The sequence below is a fragment of the Filobasidium floriforme genome, assembly GCF_021052385.1.
Source record: "Filobasidium floriforme strain CBS 6241 chromosome Unknown HD553scaffold_5, whole genome shotgun sequence".
NCBI classification, from domain to species: domain Eukaryota; kingdom Fungi; phylum Basidiomycota; class Tremellomycetes; order Filobasidiales; family Filobasidiaceae; genus Filobasidium; species Filobasidium floriforme.
In genome coordinates this window covers 459088-470934 of record NW_025763626.1, presented here as the reverse complement: position 1 = coordinate 470934, position 11847 = coordinate 459088, and the positions used below count along the sequence as shown (strand labels likewise).

The window sequence follows — 11847 nt, the reverse complement described above, 5'->3', positions numbered from 1 at the left end:
ATTATCACGGCACCCTCGGTCGTTTTGCCTTGTTTGGTGTTTTTAGTTTTTAGTTCGCGCGGCGGCCTCCCCTTCCGAAGTGACATTTCACGATCCCACCTGCACACTCGAAACTTTGTTGTTGATTTGGGGGTCGCGCGCGGCACAGCGAGGGCAGAGGAGGCAGAGGGGGGAAGATGTGATGATGATGGATGTTCCATCAGACCGTGTCACATCACACAGTACACAGCGCACACACAGCAAACGAGTATATAACTCTCGACGACCACCCTCCTTTCTTCATCACTCCCCCTCTTTTTCGCCCCTTTCTCTTTTCACAACGCATCTCACGTACTCTTTGCACGACTTTTCAACTTCTCTACATACAACAACACACTCTACACAGTCTTTACACGACACAACCACATCTCGACGCAGAAACCTTTCAACCGCAGACCTAGCACATCAAATCAATCAACCCTTTACACAGCAAAAATGTTCTTCTCCAAGCTTACCGCCGCCGCCGTCTTGGCCGTCACTGGTGAGTTCCCTTTCTTTCCTACTCGTCTCCCTACTCGTTTTGTCATCCACGTTAGCTGCCTGTCGATTCGATCTCCTCGGCGAGTCTATTGAGTGATAATGCCCACGTGATCAAATCGATGTGGTCGTGTGATGGCAAGGTGTCCGAGCCGGGAGACACCCCTCCACACCTCTTCCTCTCGAGGCAAGGACGCCCTGTCTGACCATCTCTCTATTTTTCTGCTCTATTCACAGCCGTCTCTGCGCAGATCAACACCCCTGCTGCTTTGTACCAGTGCCAGCCCATTCAGATCTCGTAAGTCTTCCTGCTCGCACCTTCGTGATGAGCGTGCAAGGGATCAAGGTCATTGACTCGATGATGTTTTACGACAAACCAGTTGGGTTCCTTCCACTGGACCTTACTACCTCTCCGTCATCCCCGGTGGTCAGCCCAGCGCCACTCCTCTGCTTGACTTTGGTCAGGTCGTACGTATACCATCCCGATCAAACCTATGCACCTTTGAACGAGACCATGTATACTGACCTCCTTGCCATTTCTCCCCGGCCTCGTAGGAGAACAGCCCCATCACTTGGAACGTCAACATCTCGGCCGGTACCTCGGTCGGATTCACCCTCGTCGACTCGACCGGTGTTCCCAAGTACAGCGACGCCTTGACCATTAGGCCCGGTTCGTCTGACGCTTGTTTGTCGTCTTCGGGTGCCGCTGCTGCCCCTGCCGGTTCCTCTTCCGCTGCGTGAGTCTATCATCTTGTGGGATCGTTAAAGGTTTGAAAGACGATGGTGGACACTGATGAGCGTCCGTTGTCTTGGCTGGGTTTTCGCTACAGCTCGGGAGCCGAGTCCGCTACCTCTGCCGCCGCCAGCACCGCTGCCGGAGTCGCCGCCAGTGCTTCGTCCGTTGCTTCGTCAGCCGCCTCGGCTGCCAGGTCGGCCACCTCTGCTGCCGCTTCCGGTGCCAGCTCGTAAGCACCATCATCACTTGACTCCGAATCAGCGCGAGGTCCAGCTGAAGCTCACCTTCACCTCGCCTCTTCCTATTCCTCGATGCCCGTAGTGCTGCCGGAGGTGTCACTGGATCCCGAACTACCGGAGGTGCTGCCGCCGCAACGTCCACCCCCGCCAACGGTGCTTCCAAGGTCGAGTCTGCCGGCCTGATGGCTGCCGCCCTTGCCGTTGTCGTCGCCGCTGCCCTCTAAGCGCGCCTCTGCATCTCTTCCGACTTCTTAGCACAACCCCACCCGTGGCCTATCTCTTTTGGTCGAGCGACGTACCCTGGACGGGACGGGACTTGACAAGGGCAAGGTTCAGTATGGGCATTACGACGAAATGACGATGGACCTGGACGGTTTCTTTCTGCTTTTTCACGCATGGACGGTTTCGAGCTATGGTATCACACATTCCCTCTCTATCTTCCCCACATTTAGACATTCTCTTCATCCTGTAGCCCTTTTTCATGATGAGCAAGATATCCTCACCGACTTTCAGTATGGGGGAAAGAGCCACACGCACGATCAACCAATGGGCAGACTTAAATACCCTTTCTAGAGGACACCCCCTTCGGTTGGCTGTTCTCTGCCCTCGTTCGGTTCGAGTGCTTTGCGTCTTGTAATCGTCTCGGATGCTACTATAACGACCATTCTTACCAACTGTTTCCGAAAATTTCGAGGTTCGGGTTGATAGTTTCTTGAGCATGTGATGAGACAGAAAGCGAGTTAGGTCGACGGTCTCCTCTAATCAGAACAGAACACTGAGACTTTTGTCTCAAACGTCAAGCAGCGTGTCTACCGCAGGATACTTTCACGATAAAGCAAGCCTGGATGGCGAGAACACCCAGCTAATGAACACCATGCAAGAAAGTATGCTCATATCTCCTTATAGCACTGTCGCGGACAGTATAGTGGAAAGGATCTTTGCCAGGAAACTCAGGCCGAGCCAAAGCGAAGTTTTTGATGCACATCAAGGCCAAGCGGCGAATCGCCCCTCTGACCTGAACATGCTGGTTGGTGGGCCAGTCGTTGCCAGGAGGTATTAGGTGCACCCGTTCAAGGAGGATGTGGATGTTTGCCGGGTGTCAAATATACCAATAGACCGAGGCTTGCATACAACGTGGAGATCGAGACGGGAATGCTCTGAGAATGCTGAACTGATCAAGAAAGGATCTGGAAAACAGACCGGTGAGACTTCTGATACAGAGCATGGATCTCGAAAGCCAACGAGACTTACGGCCAGAAGAACGATAGCAGCCACAAAGGCGAGGATGAGCATCAGGCACAGCATCCTCCGCCCGGCTTTTCGCTGATAGTCGTGAGCCGTTCTCAGCTCTTCGCCCGCAGAGGTAACGTCGTTGTTGACAGAGACAATGTTGCTCTCGATATTGTCTGTATCCGGCAGACATGCATATTAGTATCCGATGTTCCCCAACGTGCAGTAAAGTGCTATAACTCACCGATCATGCCACCCTGTTCCTCGACGATCTTGCCTAGGTCCCGGAAGATCTCGTTCAGCTCGTGAATGCCACCTTCAATCTCTCGAATGTCGGATTCTCGCTCGGCAATCAGAGACTCCTGGAAAGCTAGTTGCTCTGGCGGAATACTGCGAGAGATCATACATGTTAGATGCAGACCATCATACCGTCCTGAGCCTCGATCAATGCTCACTGCTGTTGTTGTTGCTGCTGCACCTGCTGTAGCACCAGTCCATCCCGCTCGCTATCGGCACCACCGTAATCGTCCTCGTACCCGACCTGTGCATCCTCAACCATATCGCCCAGCTTCTTCTGCTCTTTCCGCACCATCGTCTTTTGTCGCTCTGCCGATACCTTCTGGATACGCTGGAACGCCGTCAGCGCGGTCGTAAAGTCTTTCGAGATCTTCGACTGCAAAGGTTTCCGGGAAGGGCCCTGGCATTTGATGAAGCCGTCAGTTTGACGAGTGTATACAGAGAGACGGTAGAATGCTCACCCCCGATGATGATTCTGATGGCCAAGATGCGAGCTTCTTAACGTCTTCCGTCGTACGCTTGGCCATAGCTCGAGTCGCTTCGGTCAAGTTGGTTCTACATGAGAAATCAAGGATTGTTAGCTCACGGACACCTTCATTTCTGATTATACTCTCAAGACAGTATAATGACCTGAAATAGACAATATATACACGACTCACAGACTCGTCCTGACGCTGTCACTATCCTGCGGCGTGCCCAGCTTGTCCACCAGCCGAGTGATACCCTGTACATTGCTTTGAATCTTGAAGATTTGTATCGAGACGCTGTCCTTGAGCTTTGTGAAAGCTTGCTCTTCTTCTGTAATGACCGACTGAATTGTAAGCTGCAGCTGGCAGCTTGTCACCCCTTTCGAACCGACTTGCCGGACTGAGATGGGCCGCCGGCTGATCGACCGGAACTCCCGGGACCCATCCCTCTTTCGAGATCGTTGAAGCTCATGTCGACGTGATATATATATCTGAACAGATGCTGAATCTAAGAGATGTACCGGTTTGATGGCAAATCGGAAGGTGCTTGTCGTCAAGGCGAAAGGAAGAGATCATGATGGTTGTCGTCCTCAGCGGTTGATCGGAAGAGTTGCGCGCGGTCGACGGGGCGTGCAGCAGCAAAGATGTAAGAGGACGAGGAGGGGTTTCAAGGGTATCGAGACCGGAAAGTCTATGTCATTGTCTTACAAACACACACACATGCTGCTGTCCATGCTAGAGTTTTATGCTGCCACTACATCTTGAGCTGGAATGGATCCGAAACCAAATCGTATGCTCCCAAGAACACCGCTCCTCCCAACGAGATCCACATCGTTCGCGGTACCACGCCGGCAAACAACGCCTTGACGCCCTCTTGCGAGGTGATCTGCGCTAGGCGGGTCGGGATAGACAGGACCGAGGCAGCCCTCCTCGAAGCGCCGTCAGCTTTTGTCGCCTGAGGTTGTAAGGTGGGTTGTTAGTGATAACCCCTTTGAAAGCAATATGCTGCAGGACGAACCTTGGCCTCGAGCATCGCTCGCGTCTTCACGACATCAAGCGGCGTCGTCAATGCAGCTGCGATACCTCCTGCAATCATTCCACACACAGCAGCTTCATGGGCAAGCGGCTTTCTCTTGTCAGGAAGGTAGTTTTCCGACAGCTTTGTCTTCATGGATTCGTAAAGCGGGAACTGGATGGCGGTAAAGGGAATCTGATGCGCACAATTCTCGGCGTCAGCGAAGCTGGTTGTATTGGGTGCGTACGGTATCTACCTCTCTTGCCAAAGTAATCCCGAACCCTCGATAAAAGCCTCGCAAACCTTCGAGCTTCCACACGTTTGTCGCACTCATAAGACTAGATGCTCCCGCTCCATAAGCCGAGGTCTGAGTTCTAGACTTGACAATCTCGGTCGGGACACGGATCAAGCATGCCATCTGTTCAAGAAGGGTAGTTGTTAGATAGTTTGACGGACAAGAGGCAGACGATGATGCTCACAAACTCTCCGCCGGAAGCCGCAAACATGTGGGTCAAGGCTGGGTTGGAGCTGAACGCTGCCGAATGTTTTGGCAAGTTCACCTTCAAGTTCTCGTAAGCGGTGAAGAACGCGGCAGCTGTCGACCAGGATCAGCGTTCTAAACAGCCTACGAAAGCAAAAGCAGCGACTCACCACCTGGTGCGCTTCCTACACCGACACTGCCGACACCTTTGTAGATCCCCTTGAATCCTCCCGCCTTGACGAATCCTTGCTGAGACTGTAATCGTGTCTTGATAGTATCAATCGGATAGAACATCAAATCCACCGACAATCCTGCGACTGCACCAGCCTGTCGAATTGCACAAAAAACGTCAGATACTACGCTGGGTCACGCTGACGTTCTTTGGACTCACCACCAGGGCGCGAACAAAAGTCGGCGGTGTGCGGACAGAAGCAGCTGAATCTTCTTCCTCTAGTACGCTCGAAGCGACGACGCTCGGACCTTCTAATTTGCTTGTAGTGGACGAGGTGATGGGCAAGGCAGCTCCCAACTGGACAAAGCCTTCAGCGCGAGGAGGTAACATCTCGACCCCGCTCGCAGATGGCTCGGAAAGGCTGAGATCCGTGATACCCGCGGGCAATTCCGAAGGCTGGTCCGCGTTGTGGTACATCGGCTCCGGAGTTGTCGATCGAGAGATGACCGGATCAACCAGAGCAGAGTCGGGAGAAGGAGCGGCAGATCTGCGACCGCGTTGCGGCGTTGACATAGCCACATCGGTCTCAAACCCTGGGGTTCCCGGTTGTAGCGTGGAGGTCGGCGTCTGAGGAGGATTCATCGCATCCCCTTCGTCTACCAAAGAGCTCGCACTCAATGGGATAGCATCGCCGTGCTGTATATCAACCAAATTTCCCTTGGAGTCCGATGCCGTAATTTCGACTGGGCTTTGCAGCATGGTACTGTTGCGAGCAGGCGATATAGCCGTTCCCTTGATGCCTTCGGACGGGCTGAGCGAGCTGGACGATTCAACTTTCACGTCATCCAGCATTCCAGGCACCTGTTTTCTAGACGTGTAAGAGGCTGCCCTTGGTCGTTGCGAAGCTTTCGAATCCGCCCCAGTGATCGCCAATCCGGCCGATTCTTTCCGTTCAATTTGACCCATCTCGTTGACCACGAGAGGCTGAAGCCCAGCTGAAGGGGATCTTTCGAGACCTGGAGAGGATTCGGGTCCGGAAGGAGGGCTTTTGGGCTTCGAACTCATCGATAACATACCAAACAGGCTAGTACGCCGATATGTCTTGACGCGTTTCGAGCTTGAGCCCGAGATTGTTGAAGGGGATTGGGAAGGAACAACGTTCGGGGAAGCGGGAAGCGGCCTCTTCTCGACCGGTGGAGGTGGCAGAGGAGCCGGTGGGGGAGGCAAATTATATCGGGTCCCGCTAATGACGATCCAGTCGCCTTTGAGACGAGCAGTAGCACGGATCGCGTCGTCTGTCTGCATGATCAGCAAGACTGGCCAACCCGGGTAGAGATCCGCTTCCTGGTCGATCTCCGCGTCTTTAAGAAACGCCAAGAACGCTGGTGAAACGTCTCTCGCTTGAAGCTGGTTGATCGTAAAGATGCCAGTCACATCACGTTTCTTGCGTCTACTGCTCATGCGGACACTTCCGGGGCTGGTGGGGCTAAGGGGTCCATTCGTACTTTGCTTGCCGAGCGACTGAATGGCGAGATCGCGATCACGGCCGTGTACCTGATCTGGGCGCTTCTCCTCAAAAGCGTCCCCGAGCCGAAGACCTATGGGTTCTGTTCCACTGCCAAATCCACTTTTCGTGAACGTCTTCCAGTCTGCATCTCCGCCAGGCGCATCTCCGGACGCGGTTAGACTTGCGATAGGCCGGGAGGTATTGCTTCCCAAATTTATTGCTGAGCTCGAGCTGGAGGAAGGTTTGGCAGGTTCTGAAGAGGGTAGCCAGCTGTTCGAGCGGGATACCTGAAGGGGCGTGCTAAGATCCGAGAAGAAAGACGATGTGGAGGCTTTGCGGAAAGGTCGGTATACTGTCGTATTCTCGAAGGCCGAGCCTGGACTGAGCGGGGCAGGAACGACAGCTGGATCAAAGTCCGTTAGGGTGTCCCCGGCAGCGGTTGTCGAGCGACTCAGAACATCGAAAAGGGCGATTTCAGATCCTGGCGTCTCTTGATCACCTGCCTCCTGCCACCTAGCCAGCGAGACTGGTGAACCATATTTCGCTTCCCTGATCAGTCCCACCCCAAGCTCGTCCTGGGACAACGCCATAGAAGGCCGCTGATCGTGCTCCAACTCATTTGTAACCTGTAGACACAGTATCCTGCGTTGCGAGATCGCCGCCAGCTCGAATTCTGCTCCGCGGTACTCTCCGACGAGATTGCGAATCAACAGTGGTAGTTGACTTCGTGTAGCGTCTGCCGGCTGATTCCTGCGAATGCCAATATCAATGCAGCTTTAGCTATAGCATTCACCATGAGATAAGGTTGGTGTCTCACCTGACCCAACACCTGAATAGATGTCCCATCGCCTTTGACGCACTAGTCCACCGTTCCTCTAGCGCAGCCAGGCGATCGACCCGCTTGTCCGCGTTCGATGTCGGTACCAGAAGGTCTGAACCCAAGAGCCACCAGCCCAATGTGCCACACATGTAGTCGATACTGGCGCCGTTGTCCGCCTCGTTGGCACAAACGATTGCAACCCGGTCGAACAGCTCCTCAAGGTAATGGCAGTACGAAGTCGGGATGTGGGACTCGAGAACGGTATGCCATGCGTTGTGCGGGAATCCCTCCCTACTCTCGTGCTCTGCGAACTTGCTGTACCATTCTGGCAACCCATCTCCTGACCGCGCCCCTGCTTCGGGGCCATTCACCCGCTTGGTAATCCACCTCAGGAAATGTACCAGAACCTGTGGATTTCGAACATATCCCGAGTAGCTGCTATAGTCGGCGTACCAGTCGTGATCATCCGTCACGAAGGCTGGAGGAGGAAAGTAGTCGGAGAGAGAAGGGTATTCCGAGAGACACGAGGGGTCCGAGGATATGGTGAAGATGGCGGCTAAGCGATAAAAGTCCTGCCGGGTAGTCTCGAATTCATTGTATGACAGATCAAAGAGGTTTTTGCTCTTCAAACCTTGCAAAGTGAATATGATGAGGAAGTATATATCAGCCGACCTGTCAGGGTCTCGCAGCGTTTATGATGGTGAACCGCTCACCGATGGCCAGTAAATCCCCTCCCGACACCTTCCAAGCCTGAGCCGCTGCCTCGGGTGAGAAACGCATTCGATCGACCGCCTTCTTTTCCCCTATCAGAAGATCCTTGGCGTCTCCCTTTTCGTGCTGATGCTCCTCATACGACAATGGTGCAGGAGGGTCGAGAATGGTTCGTTCTCCGGGAATCTTGAAATCCAGATCGATCCTAGGTGCAGACGTGGGCTCTCGTACGTCCTCTACCTCGGCAAGCGCCGAAAAGCTGGACCTGCTTCGGGGCATGCCCACGGTATGTTCACGCTTTCCATTGAACGAGCTCGAGCTGTTCGCATTACCGGTCGGACGACCTGCCGACTTGGAGGTCGACGTCGAAGCCGACGAGCCGTCCTTTGAGCGTTTCCTGTACGGCTTGAAGCGGGCCAGAAACTTTTCCATGGCGGCGGCGGAACAGACTTTGTCGATTCGGAGCCAACGAGATCAGGGTTGCGATGGTAACAAGGCTGCAAGGAGGTGCAACGATCAAGAAAAGACGTGTGGACGGATCGATGATCAAGATGATGAATATGGTTTCGGGTAACCCCCCCGCCGCTCCTCGGCCTGACGGAAGCAAAACACCGGAATGAACCACAAAGCTAGCGTACGAGTAGCGAATAGATGCATTCAAGTACCGTGTATCGCATGTTGCTATGTTGTACATCGTGTATGATATCGTAGGTATATTATAATAGCTTACCAGGGGCCACTGCTTACAACGTGCAAGTCTGTATGTACTCATCTATAAATTTACGTATGCGCTGGCCTATTTCTGAGCCTGTTCTTCTTCCACCTCCTCTGGGTAGCGAGGGCGAGTCTGGTTGATCGAGTCTACAGATCGAGGTAAATGATTGTATCATGAGCACAATAGATTGTGGCATCCATGTAACCTCAAGCAACTCACCTCGAAGCGAAAAAAAGACGTCTTCCACGGCCGTACTGCTGAAATGAAAATCGCAATGCTGTACGACGACGACCATATTAGTCTCGCTATTCTGGCATAGACAGGTCATGCGAAGACTTACCTCGAGCTCGTCAAGCTTTTCCACCCTGATGGGGTGTATATTTTCCTTCTTCTCGAGCCGTTCCAAGAGAGGCTCGGTCAAGACAAGGTAATCCTTGCCCCCATAATAAATGCTCAAAGGCGGGAACCGCTCGTCGAACCATCGGTCGAGGGTGTCGTCCAACAAGCATTTCCGTTCGGCGAACCCGCCCTTGCCGCACCACCAGAACACGGCGGCCGAGCTGACAGGTGTAGGTGTGAATCGGAACATTTTGACTTTACGTCGAGGTAGCCAGTGCGTGTCGGTCCACGAGAAGAGGAACGCAAACATCGTACTGCCGGGTGGGTCCAAGGTTCAGCTCCCGACGAACGATTCGACTACTAGCCATCCCCACAGTACTCACTAGCCTAGCGTGGCAAAGACCTTGGCCGGAATGAGGTTCGAATCTGCCGCATACCGCATCAACGGGATGAAATCCAGTACCCCAAACAGCTTTTTCCACAACGGCCATTCGATCTTGCCCAGTTGCGCGAACGGGAAGCCTTGCGTCAAAGGTCCCGCATAGACCGCAGGGGCGAGGGCGACAAAGAGCGACATCTTCCTTCCCAGATCCGGGCACATGCCGAGGGAGAGTGAGATGAAGGTCAACCCGTTGCCCTGCGAGTGTCCGATGAAAGCGAGCTTGGAGTAACCGGTCTGGGCGAGTACGTGGTCGACCATGGCGGGCAGGTCGTACATGGCCAGTTCTCTGATGGTCCAGTCCCAAAACCTAGGGTCGGACCGGTTGAGGTTCCGATGACCCATCCCAAAGACGCCCCTTCCGTTCCCGAGATAGACCTGATAGCCTCCCTGTTTCGCCAGCCAGAAAGCCAAGGATCGTTCTTCCGACGTGATGAACGACCCGGAGGACTGAAAGAGTCCGTGCAGGATCAACACGGGGAATCCGCCCTTGCCATCCGAGTGTTTCCTCGCGTCCGGATCAATGACCTTGTGAACCCTCAACTGATAGCCGTCTTCAGTTTCGACCGTCTCATCCTCGATATCCATCCCGATCGCCCTGGCGTAATCCCTCGGGTTCCTGCTCGTATGGTCGTTCTGCGTCCAGTATTTTTCGTCGTCCCAGGGAAAGTTATGCTTCTTCGACTTGCCTTTCAGAAAGCGAGGGATCTGGGTGATGCTTTCCACGCTCACTGCCCAGAGCACGACACCGGAGAGAAAGAATGTCGAGATGACGAGCGAGACGGTCTGCATGAAGAACAGCTTGACCTTTTCGATGGGCCCTAGCGGTCGTGGCGATGCCGGGGAGTAGGTCGACAGGGATGGTGGGGGGAAAGTCGGTCGTAAGAGGTGTTGGGTGGGCGAGGCGGAACGGTCGATGAATACTCTGCGCAGGAGGGTATTATCCCTCCAACCAGACGAAGGGGATGGACTCCGCGAAGGTCCTCTGGAGGAGGACCAACCGAAAGCGTTCAATGCCGTCCCCGTCGCCGCCGCCACAGTCCGTCCAAAGTACCCATCCTCGTTCGATCCATCCAACCCATTCGTTCCACCGACCTGTTCCTCTGCCGCATCGGTTGAGTCAAAGGCCAACAATGGTACGTTGGCCGCCGATCCGTTCGGGACGTTTGTCGACGAGGTATAGCTATTGCCAACCGGCCGTGCTTCTCTCCCTTGAACGAGCTCGAAATCAGGCGTCATGACGTCTTCCGGGCGCCGCCGGAGTGCTCTGGCCTGTTTTGTCGAGGTCAAGGCGTTTGGCATGTCTAGACAGCGATCAAACGATGTGCCCTGTAGGTCAGCCTCGACTTCCCGACGCCCTCATACCAATAGACCAGTCCAGACTCACTCAACGCGGCCCTCGCCGGAGCATCCATCAGACCTATCAGGTCTTTTTCGGATCGATTGGCGACATCGGCGGGCAACAAGTCTGCCTCCCCGCTCAACGGTGCGCCCGGTTGGACCTTCATCGATTTGACATAGGCGGCGGGATCTTGGCTGAATTGCCTCGGGAACGGGATCGAGGGGATCTGCATGGTAAGGGGGTCGATAGGCTTCACCTGTCTGATCTGACCTGTGTGTAGCTTGTATAGGGGATGATGATACTGTCGATGAACGTATCGATTGAGAGGTTGCGATTATCGAGAGTTGTCCAGGGGGGTTGTTATTGATTTCGATCTCGTCTGTTTGTGTTTGTTATCGCTTCGCTGATTCCCCCGTGGGCTCCGCCTCGCCTCGCTCGATGACGATATCAGGAGATCGCTTTCTCAAAGGTGGTGGTGGTAGATATGACGTCAAAGTGGGTTATCACCTTGCCCTTCTAGTGGATCTGATAATCTTTTGAAGTGGAAGGCTGAGACCAGCTGAACGAGTAGTCGTACTACGTTGCAGCTGACCGCAAGCAAACCGAGCACGATCGCTTCGCTTCGATGATATTTAGATTGCAGCCGCCCCCGTCGTGTTGTTTGTTTTGAGCGGCCGCGCACGGAGTAATTCCAACAACAAGGACAGAGGAGGCACACGGAGAGGGGTGGGGAATTGGGGGATCATCACTATGGGAGGATGGCTGACCTCCTCGAGATGCTAACTATGTCCATCACACCATCAGCTATCAGCCAACAGCCA

At 54.1% G+C, this 11847-nt stretch overlaps 4 protein-coding genes across 4 annotated transcripts; 1 reads left to right on the top strand and 3 right to left on the bottom strand.

Moving 5' to 3' along the window:
* The first annotated feature begins 152 nt into the window (after window positions 1–152).
* HD553DRAFT_348573 (uncharacterized protein) lies at window positions 153–2169 on the top strand. The gene is made up of 6 exons (XM_046183394.1): window positions 153–520; window positions 754–814; window positions 897–984; window positions 1072–1253; window positions 1347–1481; window positions 1574–2169. The coding sequence occupies exons 1-6, from the start codon at window positions 475–477 to the stop codon at window positions 1713–1715; spliced, it is 654 nt and encodes a 217-aa protein (XP_046038439.1). The 5' UTR covers window positions 153–474; the 3' UTR covers window positions 1716–2169.
* Window positions 2170–2360: 191 nt separating this feature from the next.
* On the bottom strand, window positions 2361–4158 carry HD553DRAFT_307134 (putative t-SNARE). The gene is made up of 7 exons (XM_046179391.1): window positions 3882–4158; window positions 3678–3816; window positions 3480–3573; window positions 3177–3418; window positions 2966–3111; window positions 2743–2897; window positions 2361–2678 (listed from the first exon to the last, which is right to left on the bottom strand). Exons 1-7 carry the CDS (start codon window positions 3955–3957, stop codon window positions 2667–2669), a joined length of 864 nt encoding a protein of 287 aa, XP_046038438.1. The 5' UTR covers window positions 3958–4158; the 3' UTR covers window positions 2361–2666.
* An 81-nt stretch (window positions 4159–4239) lies between these two features.
* HD553DRAFT_269206 (putative S-adenosylmethionine transporter) lies at window positions 4240–5543 on the bottom strand (the record flags this gene model as incomplete). The annotated part of the gene is made up of 6 exons (XM_046177606.1): window positions 4240–4430; window positions 4473–4695; window positions 4757–4918; window positions 4980–5095; window positions 5152–5308; window positions 5373–5543. The coding sequence occupies 6 exons, from the start codon at window positions 5541–5543 to the stop codon at window positions 4240–4242; spliced, it is 1020 nt and encodes a 339-aa protein (XP_046038437.1).
* A 3298-nt stretch (window positions 5544–8841) lies between these two features.
* On the bottom strand, window positions 8842–11612 carry HD553DRAFT_281820 (putative lipid particle protein). Its single transcript, XM_046178139.1, has 5 exons — window positions 11072–11612; window positions 9629–10988; window positions 9247–9559; window positions 9126–9183; window positions 8842–9052 (listed from the first exon to the last, which is right to left on the bottom strand). The coding sequence occupies exons 1-5, from the start codon at window positions 11256–11258 to the stop codon at window positions 8988–8990; spliced, it is 1983 nt and encodes a 660-aa protein (XP_046038436.1). The 5' UTR covers window positions 11259–11612; the 3' UTR covers window positions 8842–8987.
* Between the last annotated feature and the right edge of the window lie 235 nt (window positions 11613–11847).

What these genes read in the sequence shown, in the direction of transcription:
- HD553DRAFT_307134 (XM_046179391.1), bottom strand. Translation starts at nt 3,957, where the DNA reads ATGAGCTTCAACGATCTCGAAAGAGGGATGGGTCCCGGGAGTTCCGGT. An exon ending in CATCAGAATCATCATCGGGG is followed by an intron (nt 3,419 to 3,479) that starts GTGAGCATTCTA and finishes ATCAAATGCCAG; the next exon opens with GGCCCTTCCCGGAAACCTTT. An exon ending in GGAACAGGGTGGCATGATCG is followed by an intron (nt 2,898 to 2,965) that starts GTGAGTTATAGC and finishes TGCCGGATACAG; the next exon opens with ACAATATCGAGAGCAACATT.
- HD553DRAFT_348573 (XM_046183394.1), top strand. Translation starts at nt 475, where the DNA reads ATGTTCTTCTCCAAGCTTACCGCCGCCGCCGTCTTGGCCGTCACTG. An exon ending in TGCTTGACTTTGGTCAGGTC is followed by an intron (nt 985 to 1,071) that starts GTACGTATACCA and finishes CCGGCCTCGTAG; the next exon opens with GAGAACAGCCCCATCACTTG. An exon ending in GCCGCTTCCGGTGCCAGCTC is followed by an intron (nt 1,482 to 1,573) that starts GTAAGCACCATC and finishes CGATGCCCGTAG; the next exon opens with TGCTGCCGGAGGTGTCACTG.
- HD553DRAFT_281820 (XM_046178139.1), bottom strand. Translation starts at nt 11,258, where the DNA reads ATGCAGATCCCCTCGATCCCGTTCCCGAGGCAATTCAGCCAAGATCCC. An exon ending in TCCGGCGAGGGCCGCGTTGA is followed by an intron (nt 10,989 to 11,071) that starts GTGAGTCTGGAC and finishes ATCGCTGTCTAG; the next exon opens with ACATGCCAAACGCCTTGACC. An exon ending in CGTCTTTTTTTCGCTTCGAG is followed by an intron (nt 9,053 to 9,125) that starts GTGAGTTGCTTG and finishes CTCGATCTGTAG; the next exon opens with ACTCGATCAACCAGACTCGC.